General features: G+C 42.2%; 1 protein-coding gene across 1 annotated transcript in view; it reads right to left on the bottom strand.

The window, feature by feature from the left end:
* DOCK10 (dedicator of cytokinesis 10) overlaps positions 1–13,632 on the bottom strand; it is a 216,862-nt gene extending 203,230 nt beyond the window's left edge. The window contains exon 1 of the mRNA XM_054723258.1: positions 13,510–13,632. Coding sequence (XP_054579233.1) covers positions 13,510–13,632 — 123 coding nt within the window. The remainder of the gene's footprint in view (positions 1–13,509) is intronic.
* Between the last annotated feature and the right edge of the window lie 772 nt (positions 13,633–14,404).

Genomic DNA, 14,404 nt, shown 5'->3' with positions numbered 1-14,404 from the left:
CCGTGCAACACCTCGATTTTAGTCTGGCAAGACCCCTCGGGAACTCCTCACCTACACTAAGGAGGGATAACAGAGCTGTGCTGCTTAATCCACTAAAGTTGTAATACTTTTATTTTTCATGGCAGCAATAGAAATCTAGTGACTGGGTTTGTATCTCTACAAAGTCACAGAGGCCCAGACTTAGACAATTGTGATCACTTTTTAGGGCACTAATAGATCACATGCCATCATTCAGATCACTAGAGGTGGTGACAAAAGGTATCATGTCAGTTTACAAGACTGACCCAAGTCCAAGGGCACAGCCGCCCCCTCCCCTGCACTCACAGACCCAGAGACACACACAGGTCACAGGGGCAGCAAACAACAGCTGATACTAACCTCACATGCTCAAGAATTAAACCTTGCGTGTACATTCAGGTTTATAAATGTATGTATATCTGTTGATTTTAATAAGGTTTATTCACTTTTATGGGAGAGCCTCATAGAAATGTAAATTCTAGACTTTTATTTTCTGATAATAAATTATACTTATGACGGCAACGGTAAGCTGGGCTGAAGGAAAAAAGGTATTGGGTTCAAGATGACCCATGGCCTTGCTCTGTGACCTTGACCATATCCACTTAAACCTCTCTGTGACTCTTTCCTTATCTACTTTAGACTAAATTTTCCTTCATGTCTAAATGTTTATCATTATAGGATGCCAAGAAATGTAACACAGCTTATTTTTTCTTATTCCCCACATACATTTCAAGTGGAGTTGGTATACATAAGATCCAGAAGAAAGAATTCCTGGCCAAAATTTAGCTTGAGTCACTTAACACACATTAAAATTAAATATAATTTTAATATTAGCTTAAGTGTGTCTCAAAGAATATTTTTATGAACAGACAAATGTTGCAAATAAACATACCAAAAGTTGTTACCAGTGGGTGGTAGGTTATGGGTGATCATTAGTGTTTTTCTTCATTATTTTCTATATTTTGAGTAATTAATTTAATAAAAAGCAACAGAAGTTTAAAAAGTACAAATGTAAAGAGAAACCATTCAATGGAAATCAAAATTTAAAAACAACAACACAGGACATAGTTATTACAATACTCTAAAACAGTGTCAGGAAAACTCCCTGACTTAAGAAAAAGAAGCTGAGGTTTTAACAACTAAAATAGCCCTCACATTCACTGATAAAATCATATAGTTCTGGTGATTTGTTAAGAGTTTCCTTAAAAATATAAACCACTCTCCATCATGGGACTAGGAACGGACTGTTGCTGTCAAAACACTGTCACCCACATTTCCTGAATTTTAAGCAATCATTTTCTGCACCCCGCTCAGAGTTTTATTCTGCTGCAGCCTCATGACTTCGAACAACATCAGTAGGAATGACAAAGACATCCCTGGCCAGGCAGTGAGGCCTGTGTGTGCCACCAAGGAGCCCCCAAGGTAAGGAGCTGGTGTTGGAATAATGATAACGCCTCTTTGGCCGAATCTTATTTATTCAAAAGTAGGCATTCATGCCAATCAACATTTAATTTTTTTAGTCCTCGAGTAGCCTTCTGAACTCAATTCCATTCATTTTACTTCAATTCAATTTGTGACTACTTAGCAGATACTACATGCTGGTACTTCATCATCAAAGTAATTCTTCTCAAACATACTTAAGAATTTGTTTACCTCAAATCAGGCACTTAGATTTCCTTTTACCTAACCTGTACTTTTGTCATCTCCAAGGGTGACTTTCTTTCTTGCATTTACTAAACACCTACTATGTGCCAGATATTTTTATGCCTTGGGAGTATGGAAACAATAACCACAGTGACTATCCTTGACTACCGTCAGGGTATTGGATATGTGAGGACAAAAACCATACTTCATCCTCCTGGTCCCGCAGGCATCAGGGACAAGTGTCATGAAAACCATGGTTAGGTATGCCAGAGATCAGACGAGCTACAGAAATCAGCAAAATCATGAAAAGTTATCTCTGGTGACTCTAGTCTCCCATTTCTATTTCCTTTTATCCTACTGGGTCAGGGATCTTTCCAAGGTACACCTGCTGGGGAATGGATTTACATTTTGTGGTGAACTTAAGTCAACAGCCACTTTGTAAATTTAAGGTTAATTTCTCTTCTATTCTTTTCTTTTTTCTTTTTTTTTTCCTTTCCTTTCCTCTTCTTTTCTTTCCATTTTTGTTAATCCTCACTGAGGACATTTTTTCATTGATTTTCAGAGATTGTGGTAGGAAGTGGGAGAGACACAGAGAGAGAAACATCAATGTGAGAGAGACACATTGATTGGTTGCCTCCCTCACACACCCGCAGAAATTGAACCCGGGAGCCTTCAGTCCACAGGCCAATGCTCTGAGCCAAACCAGCGAGGACTAAGGTTAATTTCTAACTACTGAATGAAATGCCCCAGACCTCCTTAGTGGTCAGCTTTCTAGGAGACCAATCTGGGAAGGAAGACTCTGCTGTCTCTCCAACACCTCTGAAATCACACTGTCGGGGACCTTTCGCAGGTGTGAGAAGGAGGTGATAGAGGTAACCACCAAAAACAGAGACAAAGAACTAGAAAAAAGAGCAGTTCTTGCTGCTTTTTCATGGCAGGGAGGAGGCCTGAAGCTTGGAGGACAGTTCAACCTCTCCCTGCACTGGCCTGTGTTCCAGTCACGTGGCTGCTGAGAGGCCCTTGGCACAGACATTACGCCAGAGAGCTGCAATGACAAAGGGTGGGCATGGGAACTGGACAGCTCACTCTCTAAAACAGATGGGCCTTACTGTTCTCTCCAGGAACAGAAAGAAGGAAGTGAGATGGCATGCTTGCCTGCAAGCCTGCACCAGGTCTGAAGAACCTGCCTTGCCCACCTTCATCCCTGTCCCTGATGGCTGCCCTATGGCCAGTTCTCATGCAACTAGCCCCTTCCTCAGGTATAAACAGTCGTTCCCCTGATTACATCCTCAAATAACCACTTTATGCAACCATTTTCATCACTGAAATACAAATATGGTTGTAGATCATTTGGACTAATTCTTCCAGTTGCTAAAATCGGATATCTTAACCAACAATGGTGTTATTAATTTTTTTAAAATAATTAATCTTCTATGAAAACCTCTTAAAAAGAATAAGAATTGACTAGATTTTTTAGGACTAAAGCATCTTTAAATATCTTATTGTCCAACCGTCTTGTTTGAAAGATGAGGAAGTAAAGCCCAAAAAAGACTTGGCCAAGGTTACACAGCCTGGAAAACACTGCTTCCTAATGACAAAAAGATACATTTTTCTTAATTGATTGGCTAGCTGCCACATAAGGACTTTGGCATCAAAAAACTGAAGATAATGAATGAACCTTGACTGTTAGCATTCAGAAAGGTCCTGAAAGAACCTTATGTGTGCATTTTGGTATGACGATAAATTTTATTAGTATTAGTGACACATACAGAAAAAAATATATAGCTTTGTATATAGATATACTTGAAAGTAACTTGGAATACTTTCCCTTTTACAATAAAACCCATTTTTGAATAAATTTCTGATTTTTAAATAAGTGTAAAAATATGAAAAGTAAATTACTTTCAATGTTAGTTCTCCATATTTGAATATTCTTCTCAAAAACATTACTGAGTTCCAACATCACTTTCATTTTTGTGAAGATTATTCAGCTATAGTAATTTCCATTTTCTCATTCTAAAGAGCTATGACAAAGGGACTTTTAAGAGCTAAGCAAATAAACAGTGAGCGTCCAAAAAAACAGTGCCGTATTTCATTGAATGTTGAATTTTGTTAAGTTTTTTGTTTTCTTGTTTGCCAAGTCGAATGTTCATGCCCATCTTCTCTTTTGGAATGTGTGATTTGAAAGGCCAAAAGTCATTGGTCATTTTGACAGCCATAATTAGTCACTTAAATTGGTAATTACTAAAATAATGATATGAAGAAAAGCTCATTGTACTGATCATAAATGGTGTCTTCTTGTTAAACAGACACCCTCACACCCCCACCAGATCTAGTCTTAAACTCTGCCATTTTGGCGTTTAACTAAAATTAAAAAGCTGCCAAGCATCCCAAATTCTACATGTCAGGAGAGGAGGTGTGCTGAAAATGAATTATAGAAACTGACTATTTTCACATTTAGCAGCACAATTAAAAGGAACTTTTGATGATTTGGACCCATTAATTCTTCTATTCTCAGAGGCAGACATTTCCGCTTCAATCCAATTGACAAATATTAATGTTTTTAAGAGCAAATGTTTTTCTCCATTGCTACTAACTAAGTCACATTCATCACACTTTGTTATTTCTACATCATTTAATGTAGGTCACCACATCAAGTCCAGCAACCACAAGCATTTCTTTCCAGCCCACTGACACTTCTGTGAAAGATAAGAGGCACACAAATCTCACTTCATGGGGGGGGAAAATACCCTCTCATTTGTAAACATGAACACTAAAATCAAGACTACAAAAGACAATGCAGCAGATATAATGCTGCAACCCAACTACTCCATGCTCATAGTGCCAGAAATGCATTTCTATAGAAAGAGAAGAATCAAAGGCTGCCTTTTCAGAGTTAAAGAAGGCTTTGTTTGTGAAGCCTAACCTTCTCTGTGCCAGTCCCGTCCTTGGGAAGTGACTGAGCACTGACATCGATTCCAAAGTCGGTGCCTCTCTCGATAATCACGTGTTGCTGAGATGTCATAAATGAAAAATTGGTAAGCAGAGCAAAAGTAGTAGTCACAGTTATTCTCTCATTAAGAAACTCCTTTTAGAAACCTCTTCCCATAGCTAGCACTCCAAGGTTCCTTTTTCCTCCTTGCTCTCTCACATGGATGCTAACTGCATGTTTAATGAGACCTGCCTGCCTGGTGGAACTGGCCAGCAGCACTGGGTGGTCCTGAAGAACACAGACTGCCTGCATGTGACTCCTAGATGCCTCACTCACTCATCATTTGATCTGGGGCAACTTCCTGATTTCCAAGTATCTCTTTCCTCATCTACAAAATATAAATAAAACTCCTTTGCCATAGGGTTGTCATGAGGATCAAAGGAGATTGTACAAGTAAAACACCTGGCACAGAGGACGTGCTCAATGTCTTTCTGTAGAATTGCATTTCTACCATGTGCCAAGTGGATGGTGAAGATGACTCAAGGAGCAGCATTAGCAGATACTGACAGCCTGGAAATTTTTAAGTCATAATTCCTCTGTGATGTCTCACTGATGCCTATGCATCCAGCCCACTCCCTGACTTGCCTTAAGCACCTCATCTCAGTGAGAAGGAAGACGTCTCCACCTCATTTCCATGTAGTAAATACAGTACAAAAGCAGTGACAGACACAAGTTCCATGCTCTCAATGGCACTTACATTGAAGGCAAGAAGGTTGAAAAAGAAAAACAAGAAGTTAATTAAATAAAAATATCAACTGAGGTAGTGATCAGAAGTCTAAGGAAAATGAAGCAGGAGAATGGGAAAGAGAAGGCAGCAGCAGAGAGAGGCTGAGGAAAATACTTTAATACAGTGATTCAGGATGACTTTCCTGATAAGGTAACATTGGAGAACTTGAAGGATCAGAGGAAGAGGCCATGAGAACTCGGGCAGAGAAATGGTCAATGCAAGAGCACAATCATCGAATCCCCTAATTTTACAGATCTGGAATCTGAGACTCCAAAAAGAGAATTGACTTAGAAAAGCATCACAGGCCATGGTTGGAATTCTATTCTCCAGACTCACAGGCTTGGACACTTCCCGCACCAGCTCCCATTCATTAAACTCCCAAATGGCCAAATTGTTCAAAGTACAGGAGAACACTTGAGATCTCGGATAGTCAAGAAGAGCAAAGAGCATCCCAATATAGGGGTGTAGGACAGTCAGTCAAAGGACCGTGGACCACATTACAGCCTACGGGCAAACTGTCTTTAACTCCATGGAATCCCATCCTTGGGATATTCAAATGTGAACAAGAGAAATCATTTATTCTCTAAGACTCAGTGAGTATAAGAGAAAAGAAACATTTTCATGACTTTCTGATTCTAGCAATCAGATTTTCTGATATAACCAATTGTTTTCATTACGTTAGCAACGTAAGTCTTATAAAGCAATGAGTCATCATTGCATGTCCTTCATGAGTTAGCAAGATTTTGCTTTAAAATTCGTTGGTAAGAGGGGTAACACCTACCACACACTGCAACACATCTTTAGGGCCGTAACCCAGGGTGAGACCTTCTGCATATTTAGATTGCAACAATTTCCTGTATGTTATGGAATTTCTTAAACTAGAAGCTAAACGTAAGTTCACACTACCTTTAAGGTGCTAAATGAAGCAGAAAATATAATGCAAAATAAAAGGGACTTCCCTAAAGTTACTTCTCAATGAATCAATCCCATTTTCATTCTTAGTTGGTCTGAATGTTATCTTTGCCTCAAGGGACTCTTTCAAAGAATTGCAGAATAAACCATATTGTATTGGATCCTCATACAATAAATAGTCTTTCCTTACAATACACTGCCAAAAATGGCTGATGTAGCTTATTTTTGTGTTTCTCAAATTTTACTGTGCTTAGGAATCACTAGAGGATCTTGTTAAAATGCACATTCTGGTCTAGTAGGTCCACAGGGGAGCTTGGATTCTGCATTTCTAACAAACTTCCATGTGATGCCAATGCTGCCAGCCCACAGAACACTCTGAGTGGTAGGGTGTATCACTGCATCATGCTGCCCTTTATGAAAAATCACAGAAAATTTTCTCTTGTCTCTTGAGTCTCAGTACAAGTTAAAACTAACCATGTCTACAGCGAATTATTTTCTTTTACCTCATGAACCTCTCAGTCTCATGGATGATCATGTTTTCCTGTTTGACTTGTCCACTAGGAAGCACCTTTAGCAAGACTATAGGACTTAACACTTATGCATTTTATTTACTGATCCTTCTCCATTTAACTCCTCCTGACTACATCTAACTTTCCTAATATTGATTTTTGTTGTTCATAATATTGCTTTTTACCTCCTTACTTACTACATTTTTGTTGTTGCTGTCTTACATCTATCTTGGTAAAACACTTAGAATCACTCCTTTGAATATGATAGCATGTGAGTAAAGGATTCCAACACAACCCAGTTCAATGGAAATATGTGCCCAAGGACACACAATGCATGGACAATTTTCAGGCGCTTGTGGGAGTGGGGTGAAGTGACTGAGCATGAAGAAGGAGCTAGTCCTAGAACAGAAGAGGAGTTAACTCCACCCTCTTTCAGAGTTTGCTTATGGTTTTGCCAGATAGATGGCTGAGTAAGCTTATACTTTAAGGGCTTGACAACTGAGCTCCCAGTTGCCTTGGGAACATTTGTTATTATTACTGGTAACTGGAATAGACTATGCTGTGGCTTCTAATCTCAGAAGAACATTGAAGTGAATGCTAACAGGTACTCCAAAATACCAATGGGGCAACAGTTATTGTTCCTTAGGTAGAACTATCGGTCAGAAGGCCACATCAACCAAAATCAACTCCTCATTTCTTCCAATTTAGAGATGCTGTTGGAAACCACTACAAAAACTGAAGGTAACCCTCTGCTAGTTACTCTTCAGGTTACACATCAGTCACTTCTCTTAGAGCCGTGGTCGGCAAACTGCGGCTCGCGAGCCACATGCGGCACTTTGGCCCCTTGAGTATGGCTCTTCCACAAAATACCACAGCCTGGGCGAGTCTATTTTGAAGAAGTGGTGTTAGAAGAAGTTTAACTTTAAAAAAGTTGGCTCTCAAAAGAAATTTCAATCGTTGTACTGTTGATATTTGGCTCTGTTGACTAATGAGTTTGCCGACCACTGTCTTAGAGCAAGGTATTTAACCCTATGACTCTCAATGATCTCCTCTGTAATTTGCAACATTATTCCTCATAAGATTGCTCTGAATCTTAAGTAAAATACCACTATGTTGGGCACTCTGTAGGTTCTCAAGAAATAGTTTATCATAATACATTGATTACTACTCTTTTCTTATGCTAGGCCTTAAAGAAAATGGTGAAGAAAAAGACAGCCAAACCATACATGTGTACTCATTCTTTCAGTTTTTGGACCCATCTAGAAATTTTCTTTTTACAGTTGTTTTTGCAATGCCTTTGAGAACTCAAAAACATTAGTTGGTACAATCAATAATATTCAACTTTGATCTTGTCTACTAAGTCCATGTTGACTTCTTCACCAGGCAAGGGACTTTCCTCATGTCAAAACATAAAAGTGTGATTTCTGCCAAAGTGTAAATACTCCTGTTATGAAAAGCCCTGTCCAAAACAAAACAACAAAAGACTGCTGTGAATGCCAAACAAGCAGGCCTTTTCTTTGCACAGGGCTTTTAACTCTAGACATGGACAGTAAAACAAGTGTTTCATTTTTATTCAATTCACTTTTTGCATCTTTTCACTAGCTCTTACCTCCAGCATGACTTTTTGTTAACATCTAGAATTTCCCACTCACTTAAAAAAAACAAAACCTCCTACTCTCAACTATTCAAATATCACAAAGTTAAGAGGAGAGGAAGTTCTTCCTTCTAGGAATTCCTCCTGGTCCTATAAACATGCTTATATGTCATTTCGTCTTTACCAAAGATCTTTGGTCTGTTGAAGGTTCTGTTTTTTATTCAAAGCTCCCTAAAATATCAAACAAATTTTGTATCATTGGGGAACAGAGGAAGTGACGAAACATCAAATCAAAGCGAAGGTATGGATTTTTGTGCTTACACTAAAGTCAATACTATCCCCTCTTTACCATAACCCTCTCTGGGTGGGTATGGAGGGACAGAACACGCTGGTTAAGTACAGTCATTTCTGGCAGGGTGTTTCTTAAAAGTTAATAAAGTTAGATAGAACTCACAATTGAGTTGCAGAGGGATTTTTGTGTCATAACAAAGTAAATGTCTTACATGTGTTAAAGAATGAATGAAAATAAAGTGGTATGTTCTGATTTAGGAAACACACAAGAGGCTTTGGGCAAAAGCTGGCCAAATCTTTGGTGAACCTTCACTGTTTCTTAGCCATCCTTCACTTCATCTGACCCTCCTCCTTCTTAGTTCTCACCCTCTCTGTTACTCCAAATTTCCCATTACTCTGCCTCATCCAATCACATTCTATAAATAAAACTCTAATCCAGCTGGTATGGTTAAGTGATTGAGCATTGATCCGTGAACCAAGGAGTCACCTGTTCCATTCCCGGTCAGGGTACATGCCAGGGTTGCAGGCTCAATCCCCAGTAGGGGGTGTGCAGGAGGCAGGCATCGGTGATATTTCTTTCTCATCAATGTTTCTATTTCTCTATATCTGTCCCTTGCTCTCTTTCTAAAAATCAATAAACATATATTTTTTAAAAATCTCCAGTTCTTTCAAAGAGACAAATCTAATTTGTTAGCAAAGACTAATCTATATTTTAAAGTATTTTTCTTTTAAAATTCTATAAATATAATACATATATACACAAGTGTACAAATCCTAGGCTTACAGCTTAATAAAATTTAGTAGAAAGCCTCTAAATGAACTAATTAGTGCAAAAGTACAAATATACTTCATACATTTTAAAAGGGCTTCTTACCAACAAAAATAATAATAAATCTCTAATTAATGGCATTACAATTTGAGGCCAACATGGTATGTACATTCACCCAAAGTAATAAAACACTCAAGTCCCAACATGAGAGAAATGTTTCTAATTATTTTCTAATTGAAATTCTGCTCCAGAGAAGCTTACTTTGTGGAACTACTATGAACCAGTGTCAGCAAATTAAACTTCACTTGATCCTGAGACTGACTTTGCATGAATTATGATTCACTTATTTTCTATAAAAAACTTTTGAATAACTATAGAGAAAACTTTTATTTTCAAAAGGTATGGCTTTTCCCATAATTGTTCTTTGTTATTATTATTGCTTCTTTTATCTTCTTAACTTCATTAAGATATTTTTGACATATAAGAATTATATATATTTAAGTATACAATGTGATGGTTTGATATATGTTACATTGTGAAAAAAACATCATAGTCAAGTAAAAGAGCTTATCCATGACTTGTACATAGTTACCACTGTGTGTTGAGACGATTTAATCAAAAATAGATTCTCTTAGAAATTTCAGCCCAGCCGGGTGTGGCTCAGAGGTTGAGTGTTGACCCAGGAACCAAGAGGTCACTGGTTTGATTCCTAGTCAAGAGTATATGCCTGGATAGCAGGCTCGATCCCCAGTAGGGGTCATGCAGATGATTCCCTTTCATCATTGATGTTTCTTTCTCTCTCTCCCTTCCTCTCTGAAATCAATAAAAAATATATTTTATAAAAGATAGATCCTCTTAGAAACTTCAAATATACAAAGCAGTATCGTCGACTATTGTCACCATGCCATACGCTGGATCTCCAGAAGTCATCTGTCTTGCATAACTGGAAGTTTGTATGCTTTAGCCAACATCTCTTCATTTCTCCTTACTCTCACCGCGCCCCCCATCCCATCCCAGCATTCACTCTTTGCTTCCCTGAGTTTTAACATTGTATATTCCACATATAAGTGGGTTCATGCAGTATTTGTCTGACTTACTACACTTACCATGTCCTCCAAGCTCATCCACATTGTTGTAATTGGCAGTATTTCCTTCTTTTTAAAAGTTGAAGAATATTCTCTCTCTCTCTCTCTCTCTCTCTCTCTCTCTCTCTCTCTCTCTCTCTCTCTCTTTTTCTTTATCCATTCATCCCTCAACACACATTTAGGTTGTTTCCATATCTTGACTATTATAAAAATGCTGCATTGAACGTGGCCGTACAGATATCTCTTTGTAATTGTTACTGAAGAGGGAAGCAAAATAAGGTGAGTCTCCTGCATAGAAGCCTCACCTCATGCAGTGTCTTGGGTTAAAACTGAAATCAAATTTGCTTTGGTATCTCTCTCAGCTTTCCTCAGCAACTGCCCTAAGTTGGCTCCCTAGTCAGTGACCTCACTTAGTATCCTTTGCCCGCTGCTCTCCATAACCCATACACATTTTGAAGCTTTCCTGTCCTATATGTATATGTGCAGGACTGTGTTATAGATATATAGAGACATAGTATAGACATAGGGATGTATACCATTCTCAACCATTCTTACTGGATAAAGCAAAGTTCTAACCCTACAACAAAATCTCTGTAACCTTTGGAGCATTTCAGTCCCTAAACAGAGATTTCAGAAAGGACACTATGAATCTAGCAGTGACACAGTTTTTCTCAGCAGAACTTTCTAGCATCTCTCAAATAGTTTTCAATAGATGACAGCTTGGTCCAATCAAGCAGTTCTTGCCTGTACAGAAGTGGGCTACCCATAATCTTCTTCCCCCTCCTATTAATTTCCTCCCTTGATAACCAGGATTTGAGGATTTGAAGTAACAAACATAGTCTTAAGGGACTGGCTCAACTTAAGCCAAGATCAGCCTCCACTGTGCAGTTCAATTACAAGGTTTTAGATTCATAAGGGATGCGCTGCCATACAGAATCCCACTGAAAACTCATCACTGGAAAGCATGGAAAGCAAAGACATGTTTTCTTGTGGCCAAAATCACTGCCAATAGTGCCGGACTAGATGTGTAAGATCCCATGACATGTCTTGGCAAAAACTAGTTCAGGAGTGTTGGCCAAGGTGCTGAAGTGAGGGGAGGGAGGCAGGGACACCTGTGCTGGTGAATCACCCCCCACTACTCATTTTAAGACCTTGAGCTTATTCATTTTGACAAGATACCCTAGGATTTCAAAGGTGACATGAATTTGGAGAAAGTAATGTGTGTGTGTGTATGTGTGTGTGTGTGTGTGTGTGTGTAGAAAGGTATGCAAGATACATATTCTTTATAGAAATTCCAGCATGAAAAACCCACTTAAAAACAAAACGTTTAGAGCTGTTTATTCTAATTGAATGCTCCTTATTCCTCTGCACTTCTCTATCAAAATGAATCATTTGCAAAATAAAGCTATTTATTGTAAAGCAAATGGTAGAGGATGACAAAGCCACACTCCTGAATAATCACTCAAAATTAAAGTTTATTTTCCATGCATGCCTAGAGGTTTTCCTATTATCTCTACGTTTACTGGAATTGAACCTTTTCTTTCAAATGCTCTTTTAGCCAGTTTATCCTTCCTGCCCTGAAAGTGTGCACGCTGATATCAGAACCACAGGGTAGGCTAACAGTTGAATCACCTCTGAGTAACTGCAGGCTGCGACCCATGGTTAATGAAAGAGAAGGCACCCTGGGCACCGCGTGGGTTCACAGTACAACCACCCCCGCTCGCATGGGCATCCGATGCCTCCTCCCTCTGCCAGGCAATTAGCTTCCGTTCTGTTCAACTTTCTGAACTCTGGCTTTTAGAGAAAAGTCCTGGCTGTGGGAACTGGCTCTGGGCAGCTCTTGGCTCCCTCCTGATGGGTGACTGGCAAGAGTAACACTTTCTTTGACACTCTTAAAAGAAGCCGTTTAATTCCTAATGATATTTCCTGGCAAAAAGGAAAATGCAACCCACCACATGGGATTCCGGTCCAGCAAAGGCCAGCCAAGAGGGCGGTGCGGCTGTTGAGCCCAGGTCTTGCTGTAAGGCTGTTGCCTCTGGCTTCCCTTTCCCACCGGGGTTGATTTATTTATTTATTTATTTATTTATTTATTTATTTATTTATTTATTTATTTATTTTCTCCTGACACTTCCAGCCCAGAGTGTGACACCTACTGGAATTTATGAACGTCTGAAGAGGGACGGATATGATTTCCGCATCAGGAGAGAACGGCTGGCTTCTGCCCCAGGATTTCCCGCGGAAATCACCCAGCATTTAGAAGGCTTTTCAAATGAGGAAGTAACCAGTAAAGCGATCTTGGCGGGAGAGCCCCGCGAACATTTTAGAAAAATACCAGAAACCATTGGATATTTAACCCCCGTCTCCCCCAGCCTGTTCGCCCTGTCCTTTCTGGAGTCAGAAAAAGTGGTCTGTGTGTCTCCCTCCTCCTCCCCCCGCCATAGAGGGTGGGCAATGCGAAATACATTGATGTCCCCGATTGCATTGACAGGGGGCTCCCAGCTTTGGCCCCAGTGAGGACCTCGGACTCCCACCTTCCTTCCCTGCGCACCAGTCACTGGGCTGAGGGGGGATGCGCAGAGCTGTGGACCGAGAGGTTCGGTCCAGTAGATTCCCCCACTCCTTGGGTCCCCGGCACCCACAACCTATCGCCCCCGCGATGCAGTCCCGCCACCTCCCCACCGCCTCGCACCCAGACACATCCTCTCCCACGCTGCGCTTCTGCTGCCTGCGCCGCTGCTCCTCCGAAGGTCCCAGGTCCCCAAACGCGCCCTGTTCTCACGCGTCGGTGGCACTGCCTCGCAGAGGTGGCGCCGGGGACGAGAGCGAGCAGAGGCGGCGGGGGAGGGCGTGCGGGGGAGGGGAGCGAGGCGCGGCGGAGACAGGGCGCGCGGGGTGCTGCGGAGGCCCGGCCCGGGGTCCCCGGCCACCCGGGGCGCGCGGGGAGGCGCGGAGGACGCGCCGCACTCACCCGCTGCTGCTGCCGAGTGCTGACGGCCACGGCGGCGGCGGACGCGGCGCTGTGCCTGAGCTCGGCCGCCTGCCCGGGTCTCAGCAGGCTCCGCGTGAACCTGCGGGTCCGCTCGACAGCCATCGCCGACGCGCCGATCCGCTGCGGCCGGAGCGCGCGTCCCGCCGGCCTTCCCAGCGCCAACCTCCTCTCCCCACAGCCGTTCAGGAAGCGGAACTCGGCGCCTTTCCCCCCCTCTTCCTCGCTGAACTCGCTAGAGGCGGGTTTTTCTCTCCTGCAACCCCACTCCCCACCCCCTTCTCTCCGCAGAAGCTTCTCGACGACTTTCCAAACTCTGCGCTCCTCCCGGGCGCGCACGGCCAACTGGGCTAGCGGCCCCGGCCTGGCGGCGGCGCCTCTGCCGCGAGAGGCGCGGGGCGCGCGTGGGGCGGCTGCAGCCCACGCTCCCCGCAGACTCAGCTGGCCGGCCGGGGCTGTCCCCGCCACCGCAGGGACGACGGACGACGGGGAGGGCCTGGAGCGGCCGCCGCGGGGCTCCGGGCGGGGCCTGCCCAGGGCCCTGGTCCCCATTTGGAAGCTTCTCACAGTGGGGCTCTGGACACTTTTATTGATTTGACCCCTGCTTTCTGGCGCTGGCGAATGGGCACGTGCGGAGCTCAACTCAACCCTTCCACCCTTAGGAAGCGGGGAGAGGCGCTTTCAGGGTCTGGTGGCTGGTATCTGCGCCGCATCGCCCAACCCAGCCTTCAGAGGCACCTTTGCCCACAGTCCTGACTCAGGGCTTTGGAACAAGGTTCCAAATTCATGCACGCCTTCAACCAGTATTCATTAAGCGCCTACTACGTGTCTGTTCCCATTGTTCTGAAAACTGGGGAGAAGAAGGGGGTCTTGCCAG

Source organism: Eptesicus fuscus, chromosome 11 (assembly GCF_027574615.1).
Source record: "Eptesicus fuscus isolate TK198812 chromosome 11, DD_ASM_mEF_20220401, whole genome shotgun sequence".
In the NCBI taxonomy this organism is placed as follows: domain Eukaryota; kingdom Metazoa; phylum Chordata; class Mammalia; order Chiroptera; family Vespertilionidae; genus Eptesicus; species Eptesicus fuscus.
Note: the sequence above shows the minus strand (reverse complement) of the source record. Positions and strands in the feature narration are given on the sequence as shown.